General features: G+C 42.2%; 1 protein-coding gene across 2 annotated transcripts in view; it reads left to right on the top strand.

Annotated features, from left to right (window-relative positions):
• cnksr2a (connector enhancer of kinase suppressor of Ras 2a) overlaps positions 1-25,671 on the top strand; it is a 184,965-nt gene that overhangs the window by 20,671 nt on the left and 138,623 nt on the right. For both annotated transcript variants that reach the window (XM_034165937.1, XM_034165928.1), the window contains exons 2-3: positions 17,665-17,828; positions 18,028-18,230. In XM_034165937.1, the coding sequence (XP_034021828.1) occupies positions 17,665-17,828; positions 18,028-18,230 (367 nt within the window). The remainder of the gene's footprint in view (positions 1-17,664; positions 17,829-18,027; positions 18,231-25,671) is intronic.

Genomic DNA, 25,671 nt, shown 5'->3' with positions numbered 1-25,671 from the left:
ACTGTAAGAAAAAGATCAACTGACCATGAAGATTTAGACATGATGACTGTAAAAAGTACAATAGAAACTGTTATTGAACCATTCACTTATATTTGCAATCTGTCTCTGTCAACAGGGATTTTTCCAGATGAAATGAAAATTGCTAAGGTAGTCCCATTATATAAAAATGGAGACAAACATAATTTCTCTAATTACAGGCCAGTATCATTGCTTCCACAGTTTTCTAAAATTATGGAAAACGTTTTTGTGACAAGGTTGGATAAATTCATTGAGAAACATCATATTTTAAATAATGCTCAGTATGGATTCAGAACAAAACATTCGACAGCTATGGCAATTATGGAATTAATAGAGAAAATATCAACAACAATAGAAAATAAGGACTATTTTGTAAGTATTTTGTATTGACTTGAAAAAGGCTTTTGATGTTATTGACCACTCAAGATTGCTTCACAAGTTACAACAGTATGGAATAAGAGGTATTGTACATCAGTGGGTAAAAAGCTACTTAGAAAACAGAAAGCAGTTTGTTCAGATAAATAATATCAAATCAGAATTGTGTAATATTACTTATGGAGTACCACAAGGATCGGTACTTGGACCCAAACTGTTTATTTTGTATATCAATGATTTTGTGAATGTATCTAATGTGCTTGGTAGCATTTTATTTGCTGATGATACAACGCTGTTTTACTCTGGATCAGATATACAGGAAGTAGCACAAGTGATAAATACAGAACTGGAAAAGGTTAAACATTGGTTTGATATAAACAGACTGTCACTAAATATTAATAAGACAAATTTCATATTGTTTAATGACAGAGCAAAAAAAAAAAATAACGTGTCATTACGAATAGATGCAATGGATATACAAAGGGTAAAAGAAACAAAATTTTTAGGAGTCATGATTGATGAAGATCTTACATGGAAGTCACACATAAATTACATAAAAGGAAAAATAGCGAAAGCCATTGCTGTTTTGCATAAAGTAAAATATTCATTAAATAGTTATGGTTTATTAACATTGTACAATTCATTGATTTTCCCATATTTAACTTATTGTGTAGAAATCTGGGGATCAACATATACAACTTATGTACAACCTTTGTTTATTCTGCAGAAAAGGGCTTTAAGGGTGATTAGCAACAGTGGTTTTAGAGATCCATCTAATCCATTGTTCATTAAGTACAGGGTACTTAAATTTTGTGATTTGGTCGATTTGAAAATATTACAAACAATGTACCAAGCTAATAAAAATACTTTACCAACAAACATTCAAAATATGTTTGAGAAAAGAGTAAGTAGTTATAAATTGAAAGGAATAGAAGTCTTTAGAAAACCAAGATACAGAACCAAAGTAAAGGAACGGAGTATTGCAGTAAATGGTGTAAAATTATGGAACAATCTCAACAAAGAAATTAAAGAATTAAGGTCGCTTAAATTATTTAAAAAACGTATTAAACTAGATGTATTAACTAAGTATGAAACTATGAAATAAGTCAGTGGGCTGTAAGGAAGTCAAAAAGGTAATTTGTTAATAATGTTTAAAATGTTTTAAGTTTAAAAATGTAACCTGTCAGAGATGTAATCTATTAAATAATGGTCATAATTATGAAATAAGTCAGTGGTATGTGACAAGTTAAAGAAATACAATCTGTTAAATAATGTTGAATAATGACGCTGGATATTGAAAGATTGTATTGTAAAAAGCGGCAGAAAATATAAGACTTGTTCTTCTCTCTGCTCCTTTTCATTCTGGTAATTGAGATGCTTTATTTCTGCTTTTCTATTTTGTTTTGTTTTCTTTTAAATGAATGAAATAAATGAATGAATGAATGAATGAATGTAGGATGGAAATATCACTTGAGCCACCTTGAGCCAAGGATCTAGGATAGAAAAACTGTATGAGCCACCTTTACGTGATATTTGCATCCCAGACCCCTGTGTCACAGTGGCTCAAGTGCCATTTGTGTAGTAGGCCATTGGGTGATTGTGGTTCCAGCAAACTGGCAGCTAGGCTCACTTTTTGAATTACGAACTGGCAGCTAACTTCACCAACCTGTGAAAGGTTGATGAGCTTTATCTTTAATTTGTTTGAATTAGAAATTGGTTTAAAATGGTCTACCCCAATGACTAACTAAATATAAGTGCTTTAAGATCATTCTAATGGAGTTTGAACAGTTTTAGATGTAATTAGCTCCACCACAGAGGTGCCATTTTAAGCAAAATCCAAAATTCTGTGAATGAATTTGAGTCAAATTTGGTGGAGAATTTGGCTTTAGGTTTGGTGAGAGCTGATTGTATTTTGAGGTGGATCTGGAAACAGAAGTGGCTCGAGGATTATTTCTTATTTATTATATATGAGACTGTGTCTTACTGGTTTCCATTATTTGTCCTTTTTGACAAATAACGTGTAAACTAAACTAGATTTCAACTTGTTAAATTTGAGATGAAGTGGTTTAGACTTCGACTTAGTGGTCAGGTGAACATACTGGATTTAGATTTTGGATTGTGATGGACAGTTTACTCCTGTCAACATCACCGGTGTTTATATGTTTGTTTACAGCGGGAATTAGAGGTGGGCGGATCGATCCTAATATCGATAATATCGATACCAATGATATTGATATTGAACGATCCTCGTGTAAAAAGATCGATACTCAAGCTTTTTTTGTCTCCTGCACGCACTGACTGCTGCGCACGCAGATTCATCGAAGTCTACTTTCTGTCTGTAAGAGCGGCTGCGCTGTGTCACACAACACGAGCAGCGCACCCTCCCTCTCTGGTCTTTTTGTTGTTGCGCCGACACGTGGCTCAGCAGTGCCAGCCAATTTTGTTGTGGTGTGTTAATTTTGTTGTATTGTGGCTTGTCAGCCCTCTACCTCAGGATATTTTGTTTTAAGTTGTGTTGAGTGATATTTTTTAAATAAAAATGTTGATTGTGATAATAAAGTATTTTGTTGTCATGTAGAATGTTTGGTGAAATTCTATCCTAGGTCTTTTGGATCCTTTGGATCTATGAAGCTTAAATATGAAAAAGTATCGGTATCGGTATCGATATCGGCGACACTGGGCCTGTATTTACTTGGTATCGGATCAATACCAAAATTTACGGTATCACCCATCTCTAGCGGGAATAGGTTGTCCTTGGTTCCTGGCTGATTTATTACATCTTGAGGTAGCATTAAAATATTTACTTTGATGGATGTCTTTAACATTAAAAGACAGAGAGAGAAATTTTCAACAATTCTGATTTCAGAAATGATCCTAGTTTATGATGTCACAAAGAGATCATGAACATAAAGGACCCAGCCTTATGATGCCACAAACATCTTCGGGTTTCCTACTTTTTACCGTTATCTTACATTTTGGAAAGAAGACAGTGTAAACGACTGCTTGATTTGCTGTAAAAATAATTGTCAGACAAAATGATGCTGACAATAATAATTAGCTGCAGCGTTACTGCAGCTACATTAGCAGAAAAACATAGTTAAAGGATGACAATAGCATGCATGCACACAAACACCTACACAAAGAAACATCAACTGAAACGGTGCCGGTCAGTTTCTTTGTGTAGGTGTTTGTGTGCATGCATGCTATTGTCACAACTTGGCTCATCAGTATTCAAGACGTTCGCACTTTCCCTCAGTGATAAGCGACGCTGATTATCAGTGAACTTTAGCAGCATGGTGCATCTCTTTCTTGCTCTCTCGCTGTCTTTTTGCCTCTCTCAGCAGTAGTAACACTTTTGTAGTCAGTGCCAAATGTTTTAAACAGCTTCATGTCTGTTAGGAATCATCCGCTGTTGGCGCTCCCAAACATCAGCCTCACTGTGATTAACGAAGTACTCAGATTGCAATACCAGCAGCAGCAATCAGTACATTTGAAGTATTATTAATATGACTGATCAACTGTTGCATGGGAACCATGTTTTGAAGGGTTCCTGTTTTCTGTGGCTCCAAAACTAAGCAAGTTTCCATCAAAGCCCATGTTAAAATGTCCAAATTTAGAGCAGAAATAAACTTGATTACAGCCTAGTACAAGGTTTTGGTCTATATAGCTTGTTTCCTCCCTCCATGACAACTGTATGGGGTGGTTTTTTTCTTCTAACTTCTAAGTATAGCCATAAAGGTATGTATAATTAGGGGTGCAGTTACTCCGAGTGACAGCTTACCAAGTTGAGCTGCGACTCTCATAGTGTTGGTGGCTCAGAGGTAGCTGGCTATGGCTCCTATTTGCTGTGGAGGGCTGTGTCTGTTGTTTTGGGCATTTTATTACAAATATTTTATTAATATATCTTGTTGTGACGTGAAATGTCTGAAGGGATCATCTAAGATGTCTGTACTGCAGTATTTGCGCAGAGTGAAATGATCATCATATTGTTTTTTTAAATCCTAATGGTGTTATTTAGCACTTTTACCAGCTATCAGTAGCTTGATCTGTTAGGTTCAATTAATCCACGATTATTCAAGAAATAAGCGGGTCATCATTTTTAATGCTCACACCAAAGCAAACCAATATAAAAATCACTGCACAGTCCCCAAAAATATGATGTATTATTATATGGCTGTGACGCTACGCATGCTCTGATTGGCTGATTACCAGTCAAATATTGTCCCATATCTGGACAGGTTTCCATGGCTATCAGTCCGCAATGCATATTTTCATTACAAACCAGGAAGCTAAAAATACAATTAGAAGTGGGACATGAACATACTCCATAAATACCTACACAGTATCTGAAAAAAACACACAGATTCAAAACTTACCAGATAATGACCGGACCATCTGTTAGCAAGTTCTTTACGAAAGTGAAGTGAACAGGTCGGACTACGAGCCGTCAGCAGCTTTCATATTCGGGCGACACTGTAAGTTTGCATGTTTATATATATAATCGCCATATAATAAATAAATTATTAACCTCACTTGCTTTGTCTGTACGGGGATATCAGACCCCCGTGTTTTTCACACAGACCTCGCTAACGCTCGGTCCGTACTGACAACACGTCGATCTGATATTTCTCCGTACAGACCTCACAGTCAGCTAATAATCCTTTAATAGACACCCAAACTGAGGTTTGCCTGTTGGCTTAGCTTGGGTTTGGATAAGAAAATGGTGTTGTATTTTGGCTTTATTTGTTCCATCCACGTCATGGATGGTGGCGCCTATGCACTGCTTATTTATCAAAAATGATTTTCTGGGTCTCAATAACAAAACCTATGGGTGAGGTCACGTGGGGTTTGTTCATTATAGATACAGTCTATAGGCAAAGCCCCAATCTGCCTGTCAATACCTCACTCTTAAACTACTTTCCATGGATTGAAACCTTTTCCTATACCTTGGAAAAACTTAGAGGGTCATTCATTGGCACCCTTATCCACCCCACGAGCAAGAACTTTGGAGACAGTTGTGCATTTTGGTTATAGGAAGAACCCTCAACCATATATAGTCCAGTATTCACAATGTCAGATGACCTGAAAGGAGAACCAGGAGGTAACGACCAGAGTCCCTGCCAGACAGACTGCACGAGTTAAGTGACTCCATTGATGTTAGACCAGTGATTAGAATTCGGACATCCCCCAGTTTTAACCCCAACCTCCCCGATTAAAAAAATGCCCTATATCCAGCATTGCCCCATAGTTCTGGAGACTGCATAGAAAGGGAATGACCGATGATAATCAGATTGGCTTAATTCATGTTACGCCCAGTACACTTCTTCTTTGTCTTTCGGCTGTTCCCGTTAGGGGTCGCCACAGCAGATCAATTGTTTCCATCTCACCCTGTCCTCTGTATCTTCCTCTGTCACACCAACCACCTGCATGTCCTCTCTCAGCACATCCATGAACCTCCTCTTTGGTCTCCCTCTTCTCCTCCTGCCTGGTGGCTCCATCCTCAGCATCCTTCTCCCTATATACCCTGGGTCCCTCCTCTGCACATGTCCAAACCATCTCAATCTCGCCTGTCTGACTTTGTCTCCAAACCGTCCCACCTGAGCTGTCCCTCTGATATGTTCATTCCTAATCTTGTCCATTCTTGTCACTCCCAAAGAGAATCTCAACATCTTCAGCTCTGCCACCTCCAGCTCTCCCTCCTGTCTTTTTGTTAGTGCCACTGTCTCTAAACCATACAACATAGCTGGTCTCACTACTGTTTTGTAAACTTTCCCCTTCACTCTTGCTGATATTCTTCGGTCACAAATCACTCCTGCCACCTTTCTCCACCCACTCCACCCTGCCTGCACTCTCTTCTTCACCTCTCTACCATACTCTCCATTACTTTGAACAGTTGACCCCAAATATTTAAACTCATCTACTTTCACCACTTCTACTCCTTGTAACTGCACTATTCCACTGGGCTCCCTCTCATTCACACACATGTACTCAGTCTTGCTTCTACTGACTTTCATTCCCCTTCTCTCCAAAGCATATCTCCACTTCTCCAGACTAGACTCAACTTGCTCTCTACTCTCACTACAGATCACAGTCATCTGCAAACATCATAGTCCATGGGGACTCCTGTCTTATCTCATCTGTCAACCTGTCCATCACCACTGCAAACAAGAAAGGACTCAGAGCTGATCCTTGGTGTAATCCCACCTCCATCTTGAATGAGTCTGTCATTCCGAATGCGCATCTCACCGCTGTCACACTATTTTTGTACATGTCCTGCACTACCCTAACATACTTCTCTGCCACTCCAGACTTCCTCATACAATGCCACAACTCTTCTCTTGGCACCCTATCATAAGCTTTTTCTAAGTCCACAAACACACAATGTAACTCTTTCTGTCCTCCTCTGTACTTTTCCAACAGTATTCTCAGAGCAAACATTGCATCTGTAGTGCTCTTTCTCGGCATGAAACCATATTGCTGCTCACAGATTTTCACCTGTTTTCTAAGCCTAGCTTCTACTACTCTTTCCCACTGCTGGGGGGTTCCCATGATGCACTGAGTGTTTCTTTCTCCTTTTGCTCTGTATGCACCACTCTGCATTTAATCATTAGTGATTGATCTCTGTTCCCCTCCACAGCATGTCTTTTTCCTGGTTCTCTCCCTCAGCCCCAACCAGTCCCAGCAGAAGACTGCCCCTCCCTGAGCCTGGTTCTGCTGGAGGTTTCTTCCTGTTAAAAGGGAGTTTTTCCTTCCCACTGTCACCAAGTGCTTGCTCACAGGGGTTGTTTTGACCGTTGGGGTTTTTACGTAATTATTGTATGGCCTTGCCTTACAATATAAAGCGCCTTGGGGCAACTGTTTGTTGTGATTTGGCGCTATATAAATAAAATTGATTGATTGATTGATTCTAGTTTTCTTCTTCTCCCACTGTTCATGGCAACGTTTTCCTCCTCTTCTTCATCGTCTTCGCCCAGTACACACCCATGAGTTATTTGGAGCTTATCCAGGTCATGGTGGCAGTAGTCCAAAAAGGTCATCTCACACTTTCCTATCGTCAGCCAAGCCTTCCAACTGTTCCGACGGGATCCCGAGGCACTCTCATGACAGCTAGAAAATATAATCCATCAAACATGTCCTGGGTTTTCCTTTTAGCCTCCTCCCAGTTGGACGTGCCTAGAAGACCTGCCAAGGGAGACAGCTAGGGGGCATCCTCACCAGATGCTCGAACCATCTCAGCTGGCTCCTTCCATTGTGAAAGCGAAGCATCTCTTCTGGATATTTGAGCTTCTCACTCTGTTCCTGATAAACCCAGATACCCAACAGAGTGATCTCATTTCCGCCGCTTGTATCAATGACTTCTTTCAGTCATTACCCAAAGTTATTGACAATAGGTGAGGATGGGAGTGTAAGTTGACTGGTAAATTGGCAACCTTGGATTCTGGCTCATGCTTTCTTCACCAGAACGTCTCGGTACAGGATCTCAGACATAGCCCCAGTCCAGCTGTCCATCTCACGCTACACGATTAAGTTATTAGATCCAATCCCCCCTTGTACCGCGGACCTTACTTATTACTCAGATTACACACTCTGTAAATAGTGATGTGGAGTTGGATATAATAGGGGTCATATCTTTTTGAAACTCAGAAGAGAGTTTGCATCATTTTGAGACCACAATATCTTAATTTAATACATTTTTCAGTAGTGGATTGATGTGTTTATAAGTTAAAATGTTTATGAGTTTAAATGAGTTCTTCTCCTCCTTTTTTTTAAACTGGGTGTGTAGCGTTTTGGAAATGAACACTTTATTTAGACTTAAGATATGGAGGATGATGTGTGTGTGTGTGTGGGGGGGGGATAGTTGATGCCAACAAATGCTGTTTGCTTGTCGCTGATGAGAGATGGAATTTGTGTGTGTGTGTGTGTGAAATAGCTGGAATGTAATTTAGCAGCTGCCTTATGAAGTTTTTCCTCTCAGCTTTCCCTCCTCGTGGATTTTCTCTCGTTTCTGTTGCCGTCCTGCGTTTTCATCTTTGTTAGTGTGCTTATGATAGATGAAGGTATTAGAAAGCCCGGAGTGGGGGGATAATTGATGCCGACTCCTCTTGGCTGTGTGTGTGTGTGTTTGTTTCGAGTGCACCGCATGCAGTGTTTTTGGCTGTTTTTTCTTTTCGGTTCTAGATGCAGTTGTCGTTTTGGGAGCCGTGAGCTGCAGCTCAGCCGTTGTGTCGTGATCTGGTTTCCTTTGACTCAGCAAACCTGCTCCGGCCAGATGAACACACACACACACACACACACACACACACACACACACACACACACACACACACACACACACACACACACACACACACACACACACACACACACACACACACACTCGTAGATCAAGAGAGTGTGTCCCACACGCACTCACAACACAGACGTTGCGCAATCAAAACGAGATTAAAGCCTCGGAAGATGCCTGGTTGTTCATCCATTACTTCTTTTGTTTCAGTCCCTCGACTTATCTAACACGTAGAATTTTCAGTGGATCCTCTGCAGGTGGTTCTGTGGGACTGGTAGGAGTTCCAGTATGTAGACTGGGGTTTGGTTTCTGGTCTGTGATTCCTGCCAGCTGTCTGTGTCCTTGGTAAGACGCCTCATTTACAGTGTCTGTGGCGAGGCCTCATCATCCAGGTCTTGGTATCCATGTAGGTTGACTTAGGTCAACTGGACTGGTTGAGTTCACTTCATTTATGCGTTGTCCCAGTCCACCCAGATGTAAATGTGTACCAACCTTGTCTGGGGAAGTAGCCTTCGATTGACTGGCATCCCATCCCTCGCATCTGCTTCCCTCTGTACAGTATCCAGGGATAAACATGTGAATACTGAGAAAATATTTCCCAAAACGTGAACGCAGATCTCGCAAAACGTGAATTTTGAGTTGGTGTACCGTACGTGCATGGCTGAGGAGCCAATGGTGCGAAGCTACCATCTGTGGGATTATGATTGCGCCCCTCACTTTCATTGCACCCCTGAGCTTCGCACCACTCCTCGACTTGCGCGTGTACCGCCCCAGTCAAACTCCCCACCTGCCACTGTTCCCGAAGTGGGACACATCCAGCGGGGTCACTGGACGCATCACACCAGGAGTGTGAGGCCGCTCAGGGCTTGGCTCCCAAAACCCCTAAAGAAAAGAAAATATTTTGGCGGAGATAAGATTTGTGATCAAGATTTCCTGAAGTAATTGATCTGTAAACTGACATCCGTAAACTACTTAAACAGAAAGAAAATATACGAGGTCTGTCAATAAAGCAACGGTCCTTTTTATTTTTTTCAAAAACTATATGGATTTCATTCATATGTTTTTACGTCAGACATGCTTGAACCCTCGTGGGCATGCGTGAGTTTTTCCACGCCTGTCGGTGACGTCATTCGCCTGTGAGCACTCCTTGTGGGAGGAGTCGTCCAGCCCCTCGTCGGAATTCCTTTGTCTGAGAAGTTGCTGAGAGACTGGCGCGTTGTTTGATCAAAATTTTTTCTAAACCTGTGAGACACATCGAAGTGGACACGGTTCGAAAAATTAAGCTGGTTTTCAGTGAAAATTTTAACGGCTGATGAGAGATTTTGAGGTGATTCTGTCGCTTTAAGGACTTCCCACGGTGCGAGATGTCGCTCAGCGCTCTCAGCCGCCGTCGTCAGCCTGTTCAAGCTGAAAACCTCCACATTTCAGGCTCTATTGATCCAGGACGTCGTGAGAGAACAGAGAAGTTTCAGAAGAAGTCGGTTTCAGCATTTTATCCAGATATTCCACTGTTAAAGGAGATTTTTTTAATGAAAGACGTGCGGACGGGTCCGCGCGTCGGGACGCAGCCGATGCGGTGTGGCGGCACAGGAAAAACACCTCCGTGTTGATAACCATTTGTAAAATCCAGGCGGCTTTTGATGGCTTTCAGTGGAGTGAGTATATGAGAAATTGTTTAACAGCAGGACATGTTCCAACTTGTCCTTAAGGCTTTCAACAGAGGTGTTTTTCCTGTGGCGGAGCGTCGCGTCGCGACCCGTCCGCACGTCTTTCATTAAATAAAATCTCCTTTAACAGTGGAATATCCGGATAAAATGCTGAAACCGACTTCTTCTGAAACTTCTCTGTTCTCTCACGACGTCCTGGATCAATAGAGCCTGAAATGTGGAGGTTTTCAGCTTGAACAGGCTGATGACGGCGGCTGAGAGCGCTGCGCGACGTCTCGCTCCATGGGAAGTCCTTAAAGCGACAGTATCACCTCAAAATCTCTCATCAGCCGTTAAAATTTTCACTAAAAACCAGCTTAATTTTTCGAACCGTGTCCACTTCGATGTGTCTCACAGGTTTAGAAAAAATTTTGATCAAACAACGCGCCAGTCTCTCAGCAACTTCTCAGACAAAGGAATTCCGACAAGGGGCTGGACGACTCCTCCCACAAGGAGTGCTCACAGGCGAATGACGTCACCGACAGGCGTGGAAAAACTCACGCATGCGCACGAGGGTTCAAGCATGTCTGACGTAAAAACATATGAATGAAATCCATATAGTTTTTGAAAAAAATAAAAAGGACCGTTACTTTATTGACAGCCCTCGTATATCATGAATGATATTCACCTTTTGCGAAACTTGCGTTCACGTTTTGTCGGATAACTTTATTTATGGTTTGCAGCAAAACTATTAATGGTTGGCAGATATTCACGGTTTGCGTTAATTTTCATTAATGGTTTGTGGTTAATGCTTGATTTGCAGCAGATTCCCCTTTTTGGGGGACAAAACAGGACTTACATCTGTTCTTGGCATCATAGTGGCAGTGGTTGAGATTCTTGCCTCACAGTAAGAATTTCTTGGGTTGGATTCCACCGGTGACCCGTTCCTTTCTGTGTGTAGTTTGTATGTTCTCCCCATGTCTGGCAGGTTTGTTCTGGGCACTCTGTTTTCCTTCCACCATCAAAAACACGCGCATTAGGGTCTGCTCCTTTGCTTGCTCTTGACCAAGGCAGCGTCTCTACATTTGGAGTTGGTCTCCAGGTGCTGGACTTTAGCTGCTTTACTGGACATGCTGTATACCTGTAACTCAAAGGTGCAGTGGGACAATTGATACATCCACCATGGTAAAAAATGTCCACAAGTATTACCTCTGAAACTGACTGAGGCAATCTTCCTGAATTTTAAACCCGTCGGATCTTTGTGACGTTGTTTCGCCATAATGCAAAAGAGTGAAGAAGTCCTATACAGGCCCTGAGAACAGCTAGGTGGACTGGGACAATGCATTTGAAGTGTCTTGTCTACAACAACAAGACACTTCACGATTAACTCCTGTATATTCCTTTTGCAAATTGTTTTGTCACTTGTGTCGGTAGCATGGCCCAAGCAGATGGTCACCCCTTTGAGTCTGGTCTTCTTGAGGTTTCTTCCTCAAATCATCAGAGGGAGCTTTTCCTTACCACTGTCGCCCATGTGCCTGCTCTGGGGGTTGGTAAGGTTAGACCTTACTTGTGTGAAGCGCCTTGAGGCAGCTTTGTTGCGATTTGGTGCTATATAAATAAAATAAATGGAATTGAATTGTCTAAGGACACAGGTAGGTAACCTGTTGCTATGTATCCTGACTGGTCCATTCTCCAGCCACCTTTTCAATGTCCTTCAGAGGGAGACCAAAATGTTACAAGGCCAGTGGAGTTGTGGCATTTATTCACACGTGGACATCATGGAAATCTCCACCAAATCTGAATGAATCTGAAGGTAGAATATTAAAACAAGACCAGCCTGATGATCATCTTACAGTCTATACAATTTGACAAGCTGTCGAACTTTGCATTATGATGCATGATATGTATCTGTATGATGATGATGATGTTCATCACGCTGCAGAATAATGTTGTCTTGTAGTGCTGGTGTAGAATGTTTTCACATGCATGACGTTTTCAGTGGTTTACTGGGCTAGACTGACAGTCAGGCTGGGAAACAGTCAACTGTGGGAGTGATTACAATAGTCTATTCTGACTTCCTTATACAGAGCAGAGGTCCTCATTTTACCCCTAAGGCTTTGTGTACCATATAAGGTGCATCACCTATAAAAAAAAATCCATCTTGAAGAGGAAAAAACATACACTGACAGTCATTAAAAACTTTGAGGAAGAACCTCCTGTATACCTCTTCTTGTAAGGGTGTTGGGATTATACCTTTTGTCATTTTGGAATACATAGTGCTCAGGTACTTGAGAAAATGATGAGTTGTGATTTCAATTAACTTCACTGCACACGAATCAGTCACTTTACAAAAGTGGACAAAATGCATTTTGAGCAAAACACATTGTGTAACCTGCACTGAGCAGCGGTTTTGAAGCCCTACATGAAGCCCCAAAAAAGGCCACTAAAGCCACTTCAGTGAACATCATAATGCCACAACGTCTCCGGGCTGTTGGTATGGTGCCCACATTGGCATGAGCACAAGTGGAACAGGATGCCACAGGACATGCCTACTACGCCTAGTCCAACGTATGCGCCAATGCATCGCTGCCTGCATCCATGCAAATGGTGGTCATGTGCGATACTGACTGTTGAGACTTTGATTTTGGCAGGTGCCATTTTGGTTTGTGGATTTTGTTATACAACCCCAATTCCAATGAAGTTGGGACGTTGTGTGAAATGTAAATTAAAACAGAATACAATGATTTGCAAATCCTCTTCAACCTATATTCAACTGAATACACCACAAAGACAAGATATTTAATGTTCAAACTGATAAGCTTTATTGTTTTTGTGCAAATATTTGCTCATTTTGAAATGGATGCCTGCAACACATTTCAAAAAAGGTGGGACAGTGGTATGTTTGCCGCTGTGTTACATCACCTTTCCTTCTAACAACGCTCAATAAGCTTTTGGGAACTGAGGACACTAATTGTTGAAGCTTTGTAGGTGGAATTCTTTCCCATTCTTGCTTGATGTACAACTTCAGTTGTTCAACAGTCCGGGGTCTCCGTTGTCATACTTTGCACTTCATAATGCGCCACACATTTTCAGTGGGCGACAGGTCTGGACTGCGTTGTTGTAGTCTACGTTGTAGATTCCTTTTGATTTTTGGATTCTTTTGGTCATTTTCTTTCAGTCAACATGCTTAACAAACTATGCCAAGCTTATGCCAAAAATGTGGTGTACCAGAATAGACATGTTGTCCTATAGTATGGCCTCAAAGCTTTAAATGACTGTCAGTGTATAAACTGCATTTTTTTCTGTATGTGGAAGTCATTTTTAACACAGTGTTTTACCTGGGGCACATTTAACAATGGACAGGACTGTGCTGTTGCTTCACATAAAGACTTAAATTCCAAAAATAAGGAAGATGGACTAAAATGAGTGATGAAGTAGAGTGATTGGTTTTTTGAGTCTGGCTCTCCCCGGTTTGTCCAGGGTCACCACAGTTGCAGGACCTCCCAAACTAGCAGAAATCCCACAACTTATACTCTGGAAAATGTGGCATGACCATTCTGTTTCTTCTTGTGTTCCAGTGGAGAGGTCAGAATTTCCTGTTTTAATTTTTAGATTTTGACTTTGGTGTTAAGTGCATTCCCATTATGAAACGAAATTAGTGCTTTTAGAAAGTGATTGAAATGCCTTCCTCTGAAATAACTGTTGTGTTTATGATGCTTCTAAGACTAGTTAAATGTGCTCCTATCTTGGTTTGCCTACATGATGAAGCTTGTTTTTGGTTCCATCATGGAAAGCTAGGAGGGTGTCAAGTCTTGCAGTTGATGAAATGTTTGGGAAAGAAGTCTGAGGTTATCAGGTCTTCAAGTTTTGTCCACAGTGTCATATTAATACCATACATAGCCACCTCCGTAAGTGGACATTTGACCTATACAAGAACCGTCTAGAGTAGTGATTATACGAAGCAAAGCAACGTGCAGTGGCGCAAAACTCGCTCATGGTACAGGGAGTCCCAAACAGGAAGTGCCAAATTTTGAGTCCACAGTGAAACAGGAAATGTCAAATGTCAAAAACTTCCTGGATTGACAGACAAGATCTCATGAAATCTCGTGGGAACTCAGTGGCAAGTTCACACTGAAACAGGAAGTGCCAAATTTTGAGTCCACAGTGAAACAGGAAATGTCAAATATTGAACACTTCCTGGCATGAGTAGAGCTAGAGCGGAGGTCAGGGTTGCGCTGGACTCCCCTGAAATCTGATTGGACACAGATTATTGACATGTCACGGCACATGCAAAAAAAAAAAAAAAAAAAAAAAAAAAAAAAAAAAAGCTGAATTTTGAAATCAGTGACACATATTGACTGCTAGGTCCCTCCTGTCCAGTAGCTGGTGCTGTGTTCCACAAAAAAGTTCTAATCCACCTTAGTAGAAGAAGAAAAATGTTTGAGCCAGTTTTGAATTTGAATACATCATCTGAACCACAGACTCCTAGTTATATTGGTGAATAAACAACCATTTTCTGTCTAAAATTATCTTCCATAAACTCAAACTGAAAGCAAATCTCTACAACTTGGTATAAATTAATTAAAAATATAAAATTCAGCATTCTGATGAAGTGGTGTTGAGGAGGATTTTCTTAAAAAGAAGACCTGATAGTTCAGCTACAATTTGACAGAAAGTACATTTGAGATGAAAGCCTAGATTTGATGTTTTGGTGAAAGAAACTTTTGTATTTCATCATAATTGATGCAAATAAAGTCCAAGACATATTCAGTGACTTGGAAATGTTCATGTTTCCATCCCCTGACTTGTCTGAAGAAAACTGTCAATAAAAGTGATTATTTACAGGTTTTATCAAGTTTTAGAGATTTGCTTTCAGTTTGAGTTTGAGGAAGATAATTATATATATATATATATATATATATATATATATATATATATATATATATATATATATATATATATATATATATATATATATGAGGTCTATTAGAAAAGTATCCAACCTTATTATTTTTTTCCAAAACCATATGGATTTGAATCACGTGTGATTGCGTCAGACAAGCTTGAACCCTCGTGCGCATGCGGGAGTTTTTCCATGCCTGTCGGTTGCGTCATTCGCCTGTGAGCAGGCTTTGAGTGAGGAGTGGTCCAGCCCCCTCGGCGGATTTTCATTGTCAGGAAATGGCAGAATGATTTGGGCTTTTTTTCCATCAGAATTTTTTCAGAAACTGTTAGAGACTGGCAGCTGGAAACCATTAGAAAAATTTATCTGGCTTTCAGTGAAAATTTTACGGGCTTCACAGAGAATAAGGAGTGTTACTACAGCTTTAAGGACGGCTTTAAAGACGCTCGGCGCGCCGCGCTCCGTGCCGCCATTGAGAGCCACAAACCACCGGATCATTTCTAAACGGATGGCTCTGTGGATCCGTGACTGTCGTGTGCCATTTCTCTGGTTATCACAAGAGCTGGACATCAGCCATTTTCCGGCAGATTTCACTTTTAACAAGAGATTTTGTCATGGAAAGCCGAGCGGAGGCTTCGCGCATCACAACTGATTTGCTGATGGAGCGAGACAAAACCACCTCTGTTTTGGTCTCACAGGACGGCTTTGAGATGGCGTTCAGACAGCTGTCGGTGGTTTTTCCATCGAGTGATTATCTGAGAAATTGTGGATGTGCCTGGACATGCCAGAACATGTCCCGTGAGGCTTCATCATGGCATTGCTGTGCGCCATGCGGCACCGCCGTGACGCGCGGAATTCCTCTGCATGTCTGTCTCAATGTGCCGAAAAAGTGCTGATGTCCACGTCTTTTCACAATTCCTGTGCTAGTCAGACGACGTCCCGGATAAAACACAGCGTCCAGTTTGGAAATGAATGGCACATTCCACTGTTACAGGAGTTTTTGTCATGGAAAGAGGAGCGGAGGCTTCGCGTGTCGCGGCGGTGCCGCATGGCGCACAGCAACGCCGTGATGAAGCCTCACGGGACATGTTCTGGCATGTCCAGGCACATCCACAATTTCTCGGATAATCACTCGATGGAAAATCCACCGACAGCTGTCTGAACGCCATCTCAAAGCTGTCCTGTGAGACCAAAACGGAGGTGGTTTTGTCTCGCTCCATCAGCAAATCGGTCGTGACGCGCGAAGCCTCCTCTCGGCTTTCCATGACAAAATCTCTTGTAAAAGTGAAATCTGCCAGAAAATGGTTGATGTCCAGCTCTTGTGATAACCGGAGAAAGTGCACACGACGGTCCCAGCTCCACAGAGCCATCCGTTTAGAAATGATCCGGTGGTTTGTGGCTCTCGATGGCGGCACGGAGCACGGCGCGCCGAGCGTCCTTAAAGCCGTCCTTAAAGCTGTAGTAACAGTCCTTATTCTCTGTGAAGCCCGTAAAATTTTCACCAAAAGCCAAATAAATTTTTCTAATGGTTTCCAGCTGCCAGTCTCTAACAGTTTCTGAAAAAATTCTGATGGAAAAAAAGCCCAAATCATTCTGCCATTTCCTGACAATGAAAATCCACCGAGGGGGTGGACCACTCCTCACTCAAAGCCTGCTCACAGGCGAATGACACAACCGACAGACGTGGAAAAACTCCCGCATGCGCACAAGGGTTCAAGCTTGTCTGACGCAATCACACGTGATTGAAATCCATATAGTTTTTGAAAAAATATAAAGGTCGGTTTCTTTTCTAATAGACCTCGTATATATATATATATATATATATATATATATATATATATATATAGTATTTCTTGTATTTGAAATGCCATGAACACATTAAAATCTGTGAAATTCCAAGTGTTCCAATACGTTTGGAGGGCACAGTATCCTAACCTTATGATGAGTGCAAAATGAGGGTGATATTTCTGTTTTCTTTAAGAATGTTTAATTTTCACTGTTGCTGCACTTTGTGTCAAATCATAGTCATATCATATATCATATTGATATGACAATTTTGAGATACGATAATTTGGCCATATTGTACAGCCCTACTGTCAACTAGCTGAAAACTTTGAATATTAATTTACAACTACATTAAAAAATGCTTAAAGTAGTGGGGGGGTTAAGAGGGCTGTAATTAGGGGGTCTGGGGGGGTGGAGCCTCCCCCCCCCAGAAGCTGAAAGGTTTTAGCCATGCTAATGCTCCCCTGAAGCATTTCCTTAAAAAAAATCTGAAGGACCTAAATGACATGGTGAGATGCTGAAGAGTTTCACTCATTCATGTCTGCGACATATACACATTAAACAGTCAACTCCATTGGATTCCTGGTCTTATTTTTCTTGTTGTCTTTAATTACTTTGGAAACACTCACCTTCTGGGTGCTGTTGTTTTGCAGGTCTGGACGACTGTTTGCAGCAGTATGTGGGTGTGTTTGAGCACGGAGGCGTGTGTGGAGAGAGGCTGCTGAGAATCAGCCACGCCGAGCTGGAGGAACTGGGAGTTTCTCGTATTGGACACCAGGAGCTCATTGTGGAAGCGGTCGACTTGCTCTGTGCTCTGGTGAGCTTTTTTTTTTTTTTTTTTTAAAGTGAGTTACTTTGTGTTAATCCAATGCCCTGCTGGACTCTGCACACCTGCATCTGTAAATCAGAGTGTTGATCATCAAGATGGACCAAACCACTGAGGAAAGGTGGCAGGTGTGCTTATAACAGGATCACTGAAGGGGAAGTTCAGGTGTTCTGTGATTCTGTCTGTGCAGAACTCAGGTCTGGAGACAGAGAGTGTGAGGACTCTGGCTCATAAGCTGGGTGCTTCAGCCAAGAACCTTCAGAACTTCATTTCTGGCCGCAGACGCAGCAGCCAGTCAGAAAGCAGAACCTCGCGGCGGCTCCCCAATGATCTCCTGACTTCTGTTGTTGACCTCATCACTGCCGCCAAGAGCCTGTTAGCCTGGCTGGACAGGTAATGTCTAACGCCTGGTTCTCTACCAGGAATTCAAACTTCCTCTTGTACACATGCAGCATATAAGTCTGAAAATGTGAGGATACAAATTATTCTGCAGTGTCTGGAGCATCTTAGGTAGCAAGGATGCAATTTATAAAAACTTCCATTATACTAGTGAAGGAAACACAACTAGCGTTACAGCGCTCTGCTTCAACTCGCTACCAAGAAGAGTCGGGCAAAGTACTTGAATAACTGATTCACAAAGATGTGTTTCAAACCAAAGGACACCTCACATTTACTGAAGGACCAAACAGACAGACCCACATCTGTCTGAAGATAATTGAGTTTCACTCCATGTTGTTGTCGGCGTTTCAGCTGGCCCCGATTTGTTCGGGGTCGCCACAGTGGAGCCAGTACAGATCCACATTGGGATTTGGCACAAGTTTTCCACCAGATGCCCTTCCTGACACAACTCCAGTTTGACCTCAGGACAAAACCCCCACACATACTCAGGTCCTGGTCATCGTAAGATGTCTCGTGTCCAAGTGTTAATCAGGAGCTGCGCCGCTTAGTGTCAGAGATTTGTCCGGATCAGTCGACACAAAGCAGAGCAGCTCCGAGTTCTGATTCATGTTAATCTGATTCACGTATATCTGCGCTTTACTGGTAATAAACGTTTACAATCTGCAGCTTGGCATTGACCTGAAACATGATGCTGTGCAATGTTTGAATCTTGTATTCGTCGACCCTCGTCTCTCATGAATCACTGCTTCATACCAGCTGAGTCAGGGACGGCAAACCCCAACGCACCGTTATCATCGGTAATAAAAATGAAGGCTAACCAAACGATGTCAGAGATGTAGGAGTTGTAGAGTATGACGAGAGGAAACGGTGCCTCATTTAAATGTCATTTAGTGTAGGAACCATGACACTCAATTGCTTCACTATAAGCTTCATTACTTGAGGTGTTGTACCGACGTCATCTTCTTCCGTTTTTTTTTTTTGGCTTTCCAGCAAGCAATTATTTAGTCATCGTTGCCAAGATGTACAGAACAGCCCCATATTAATGAACTCATCAGTTAAGTGTTGTAGTTTGATCTTTATCTGTTGCGTATCTTTGGTTCAAAATATTTTATTATAGTATGTATTCATTAAATACTATTAAATAGTAAATAGTCTTTGTGAATGTTCAGTTAAAGCTTAAAAAAAAGGTCTTATATATATAATATAAGGATTGTGGTTGAAACAAATGGCTCCACTCCAGACAGTTTTCTTCAGACAGGTCAGAGGTCGGGCACATGAAGTCTGGTAAATGTGTCTGGATGAGGCAGCGCTCCAAAACTGAGTGACTGTGCACGAGGGAGAGGAGTGAGGGAAGCCACCAAGTCACCATGACAAATCTGAAGGCGTTATCAGTTTCTGTATGTCAATAACCAGTGAGGCTACAAAGCGGCTTTTTGGCTTAAATTATTCACAAACTTTGACCTTTGACTTGAATGAAATCAGCCTTTGCTGTATTTCACTGTGCACCGACGCTGGAAAGCAGAATTTGAACTTGAGTTACTCAGAAGCCTCAAGTTTCTAGTTGAGTGAATTCAGTTTTTTTCTTCTACTGAAAATGGCTTTTGTTTTGACCTTTGACCTTACTGAGCCCTCACTGTATCTCATGAAGTAGCGAGGCTGAGGAACAGATTTCTGGGCTGGCATTAATTTCCAATTGCTGAAATTCCAGATTTCCTCCTGAAAATGACCACAAAATCCTTTTTTGACCTCTGACACCTGTATGTATGATTCTATCTCAGTAATATCATTAACTTGACCCTATATTTGATATTTCTAAGAGATAAACGTCAGAGAAGAACAGCTGGATTTCTCTCTGTCCACCAACGCTGATGTTATTTTCGACAGAAATCAGTGAAAACGTGCATTTGGACTAAAATGTCAATATGAAATGAATATTCTAACGAGTTCAGTGATCCTGGAGTGCAGCTTGTGATGTAGGAGGTCGTGTTCTGTAGGAAACATGTTCATGTTTGTGTCTTTCTGTTCGCGGGACGATGGCTCAGCTCTGTAAAACACAGATTCAAATCCACCTTCTGCAGATGCTGCGTGCTGATATCTTTTGAGAGTCAGACTTTTCTTTTTTTTTCTTCACTCTCTTCTCCTTCCAGTCTGTCACTTCATTTATTCGTGACCTGACATGATCTTGCGCACATCAGATACAGAAGCAACGCTCTTTGACACTGACTTTTAAAATGCCAAGCACCCACCGCTGTCCTCAGGCCATCCAGACGCACAAATACACCTACACACACACACACACACACACACACACACACACACACACACACACACACACACACACACACACACACACACACACACACGCACTGACACACATGCAGATGAGCGGGTGCACATGCTTTCGCCCACCGTTTCTTCAGCGACACTGAAGAAACGGTAGACCGAGCCGAGGCAGCGCTTCACACGCTCTATTAAGGACGCAACAATATGTCAGCTATGTATTGTGTGTCTGTGCGCTATACATACACATACACATGCCCACACGTGTTTGTATGTGCGGACATGAAGATGGAAAAGAAGCTTCACGTTTTTATTGGTTAAAGAAACTGTGAGGTGAAAAAACAGCATTTGGCAAAGCTAACCAAAATTAGCATTAATAACCACTTTATCTGCTAACTGAAATGTTAACTGTGATAACGTGAAATCATCCATAAAAAAACCTGAGCTGAAGCGTTTGCTAACCACCAACTCTTATATTAATCGCGCTTTTTCCACAGGGCGCCATTCTACTGTAGTCGTCCACGATCCGAAAAAGTGCATAAACGGGAGGAAACGGCTTAATCCGGCTGGCATCCTAACTGGCTGATTTATAAAGTGCAGACCTGACAACCTGCCCAAAAATGAAAGAAAGGAGCTGCGCCCTTCGTCAGACATGATCAAAAACCACAACAAACACTGCTTCCGCTTCATATTTTTACCCCAAACAAGCTTCACGCTGAAGTCACTAGGAATACCCCTGTTGAAGACATTCGAATGGGATTGAAGCCGTTAAGACGGCCAATACCCACAAGTTACCACGAATTATCAACAATGTCCAGGACCGGGATTAAATTTTTGAAGAGTTCAAAACTTGGATCCCAGTTTCAAATCTGGTCACGATGATGACTGTAGCTACAACTAGGGTTCTCACCAGGATTTGTTCACTGTATGGGAGGAACTTAGCAGGGCATAGCAGTGCGACAAACGTTGCAAGCGAGAGTATTGTTGGAGCATCAGGGGCATCCCCCTCCACTGAAAATTCTGAAATTTATAACCGTGTGAAACACTATTTCCTGCATTTTGAGGGCTACTTTGTGTTGCTAACTGGGATGTTAAATAACGTGTAACATGTCCTTTAAAAAGGTGTTGGGATGAGGTCAGAAAAGCCCCCCTATGATGGTTAAATCAGAGCATAGGGGATCCAAATCACAGCATAGGGGCCCCCTATGCTCAACTGTGCTGGTGAGAATCCTAACTACGTATACCAAGTTTGCTCAAGATGGACAATGATGGATCAAGAAGTTACTAAAACAGATTGAAGCAAAGATATCAACTGTCCTTTTAAACCGTTGATTAAACTTGTCATGTAAATGCACTGGCCACTTTCTTAGGTACACCTTTTCCCTTGCTTGTGAACACAAATAACTAATTAGTCGATCAACATGGCTGCATGTCAATGCATTTAGGCATCTAGACGTGGTGATGATGGCTTGCTGAAGTCTATCAGAATGGGGTAGAACAGGGGATTTAAGTGACTTTGAATGTGCCATGGTTGTTGGTGCCAGACAGGCTGGTCTGAGTATTTCAGAAACTGCTCATCTACTGGGATCTTCACACACAACTATCTCTAGGGTTTATAGAGAATGGACCGAAAAACAGAAAGTATTCATTGAGCAGTAGTTGTGTGGATGAAAATGCCTTGTTGATGTCAGAGGTCAGAGGAGAATGGGTGGCTGCATAATGCTATCATGTCAGTGTGGACCAACATCTCTGAGGAATCTTTACAACATCGGTGCTATGAAGAATTAAGGCAGTTCTGAAGGCAGAAGGGGGTCCAACCCGGTACTAGCAAAGTTTACGGAATAAAGTTGAGCTAAGCTTAACAGAGTGATCCAGTGCAAAACAGCATCTGGTAGGTTCGCACGTGAGTTGAGGATCTTGGTGTTGCTGTCAGTTGGTCACAAACTCATGACAATCACACTCCCCAGATGACAGATGAAAAAATCACAGAGAGGAGCTCGATGTACCTAATCCAGGCTTTCCAGAGTAGATGCACTGGAATGCATTTCGATCGGAAGTATCAATAGATGTTTCAGTGGAAGGCGGCATTAATGCTTGGTTTTGGTGCCTTAAGGAGCTTAGCCTTTGTTCTAGAGGGGTCAAAGCCTTGTCCTGGGTCTTTGTGGTTTGGACCCTGGCAATAACACTCACTCACTCTTTCAAATCAAAAACAATAAGCCACAATAAGCAGAACAACACTATGAATAAGAACCCCAAAAGCAACAAAACAACAATAAAAAGCTTCCAGATTTTAGACTCTTTTGGCTAATGTTCGGTAATTTACTGCTGAAACTGTCACTGCATCATTGATTTGTCACTTGCTGTGATGACTTTGAGAAGTTTACTGGCGTATTCCTGAATTGACTTGGGAGAAACAGACATCATAAAGACGGATGCTGCAGGTGTAATATTCCACCGACTCTGTTTTCAGGCTGAAACTGATGGTTAGCAAACAGTGCGCAGTGTATATGTAGCACACAGCCTCAATACTGATGACCCAAATCACAGAGATACACCATCCGCTGGGGACTGGGACCCAGTTTCTATCTGGGTCTTTAGAACAGAGCAGGAGAGTGATGATGTCTGAACAAACCAGTGCAGTCGTGACTGTGAGGTCCATTTATATCAATCTGCACCACACTTTAATTCTGGCTTTATACATCTATAGTCTTCTATAGGGTTTTTTTGCTTTGTCTTTTTGCATCAATGTGGCCATTAGTGTTCCATTAGCGACAGTAGATCTCTGATTAGTAACTGAATAGACTTTTTACATCACCTCAGACGTGATGGAGGAGGTGAAATTGAAACATAACAGCCTAACATTCAAAGAGTGAAGAATAGCGCCAGCTGGAGGAGATGCTGGGTTGCCACAGCAGATCCGAGATGGATCAACATGTTGATTTGTCAGAAATTCTATGCCTGATTTTTGCTTCCCCATCTCCGCAGCTCCGTAGCTCCGTAGCTTCATAGCATACCCTCTTCGAGCCTCTCTCCGTAGCCTGACATGCACCGCAAGCAGTGTGACTGGTCACTTTTGTGGTTTCACTCTTTCCTCTCCCGTCATATTTAAAATTTTTTGCAGTGCGCATGCTGATTACATTTCAATCATGGATCAAATAGAGGAATGTTTGGCAGAAAGTTCTCAAATATGACCAACTTTACAAAAGAGTTGAAAAACTATGATGCTCAAATGATCTGCAGTTCCTGGAGGGAAATTGTGTGTAGCGTTGATTTGGAGGTTGATGATTATATAAAGAAGTGGAGCTCACTGAGGGACAAATTGGTCTAGAAAATGGGGGTGGGGGCAGGAACAGTGGCGGAGCAGGTGGAAAGAAAGTCACTGCCTTGTTCTCCACGTTGTGCCCCCTACTGTTTTCAAGGTCATAGGTCAAAGGTCAAAGTCTGGAAAAATCGTGTTAAATTGGAAAATTCGCTATCCTTTAACAGTGAACAAATTTTCAAAAATACATAACTCTGTCAACAAAGATTGAATTTCTTTCATATTTGGGAGTGTTATGTAGGATGGTATCCTTTATCAATTAACAAAGTTTGATCCGGATCTAATCCAGATTGTAGATTTTGTGACCATTTAAATTTAACATTGAAAACCCCATTTAATGTATACTTTACATTATATCTTAATCAAACGTGCCCCAATCACTCTCACATTTAAAAGTGAGGTACAGACTGACACTCACTATCACCTGACAAAGTTTGATCCGGGTCTGATCTGGATTGTGGTTTTGTGGACATTTGAATTTATGATCGGGTACCCTGGGAGATACTGTGGGAGGTGCTGCAGGAGTATGGAGTGAGGGGATCCCTTCTCAGGGCCATCCAGTCTCAGTACTCTCAAAGCGAGAGCTGTGTTCGGGTGCTCGGCAGTAAGTCGGACTCGTTTCTGGTGGAGGTTGGTCTCCGCCAGGGCTGCGCCTTGTCACCAATCCTGTTTGTGATATTCATGGACAGGATATCGAGGCGTAGTCAGGGGGAGGAGGGTTTCCGGTTTGGTGGGCTCAGGGTCTCATCACTGCTTTTTGCAGATGATGTGGTCCTGTTGGCTTCATCGGCCGGTGACCTCCAAGACTCACTGGATCGGTTCGCAGCCGAGTGTGAAGCGGGTGAGATGAGGATCAGCACCTCTAAATCTGAAGCCATGGTTCTCAGCAGGAAACCGATGATTTGCCTACTCTGGGTAGGGAATACGGCCTTGCCCCAAGTGAAGGAGTTCAAGTACCTCGGGGTCTTGTTCAGGAGTGAGGGGACGATGGAGCATGAGATTGGCCGGAGAATCAGTGCAGCAGGGGTGGTATTGTATTCGCTCTACTCTCACCTATGGTCATTAATGTTGGGTCATGACCGAAAGAACTAGACACACAAGCGGCCGAAATGGGCTTCCTCGGGAGGGTGGCTGGTGTCTCCCTTAGAGATAAGGTGAGAAGTTCGGTCATCTTTGGGGAGCTCGGAGTAGAGTGGCTGCTCCTTCGCGTTGAAAGGAGCCAGCTGAAGTGGTTCAGGCATCTGGTAAGGATGCCTCCTGGGCGCCTCCTAAGGGAGGTGTTCCAGGCACGTCCATCTGGGAGGAGACCCCGGGGAAGACCCAGGACTAGGTAGAGAGATTATATCTCCACACTGGCCTGTGAACGCCTCGGGATCCCCCAGTCAGAGGTGGTCAATGTGGCACAGGAAAGGGAAGTCTGGGGTCCCCTGCTGGAGCTGTTGCCCCACGACCCGAACCCAGAAAAGCGGTTGAAGATGAGTGAGTGATGAATGAATTTAATATTGAAAAGCCCATTTGGTGTACATTTTGCATTATATCTCAATCAAAAGTGCCTCAATCACTCTCATTTTCCTCTTGTGGAAATTTACCAGTTCCAATTTTGTGCCTGTTTGTCTGTCTTCCAGTTATCAATCTGACACCAAGTGCCAAAAAGCAATGACAAATTGTGCACAGCAGAGATAACCAATGTTCTGTGAAAAATATCTGAAAAAGAATTCAGAAACTGAAAAAGTTGAAAAAACAAACAAACCTGGCAACACCACAAAAAAACAGATAAAGCGAAAGAATTTGGCAAAATGTTTTTATTAATCAAGAACGAAAGTCTGAGGTTTTGAA

Source organism: Thalassophryne amazonica, chromosome 1 (assembly GCF_902500255.1).
Source record: "Thalassophryne amazonica chromosome 1, fThaAma1.1, whole genome shotgun sequence".
Taxonomy (NCBI): Eukaryota; Metazoa; Chordata; class Actinopteri; order Batrachoidiformes; family Batrachoididae; genus Thalassophryne; species Thalassophryne amazonica.
Note: the sequence above shows the minus strand (reverse complement) of the source record. Positions and strands in the feature narration are given on the sequence as shown.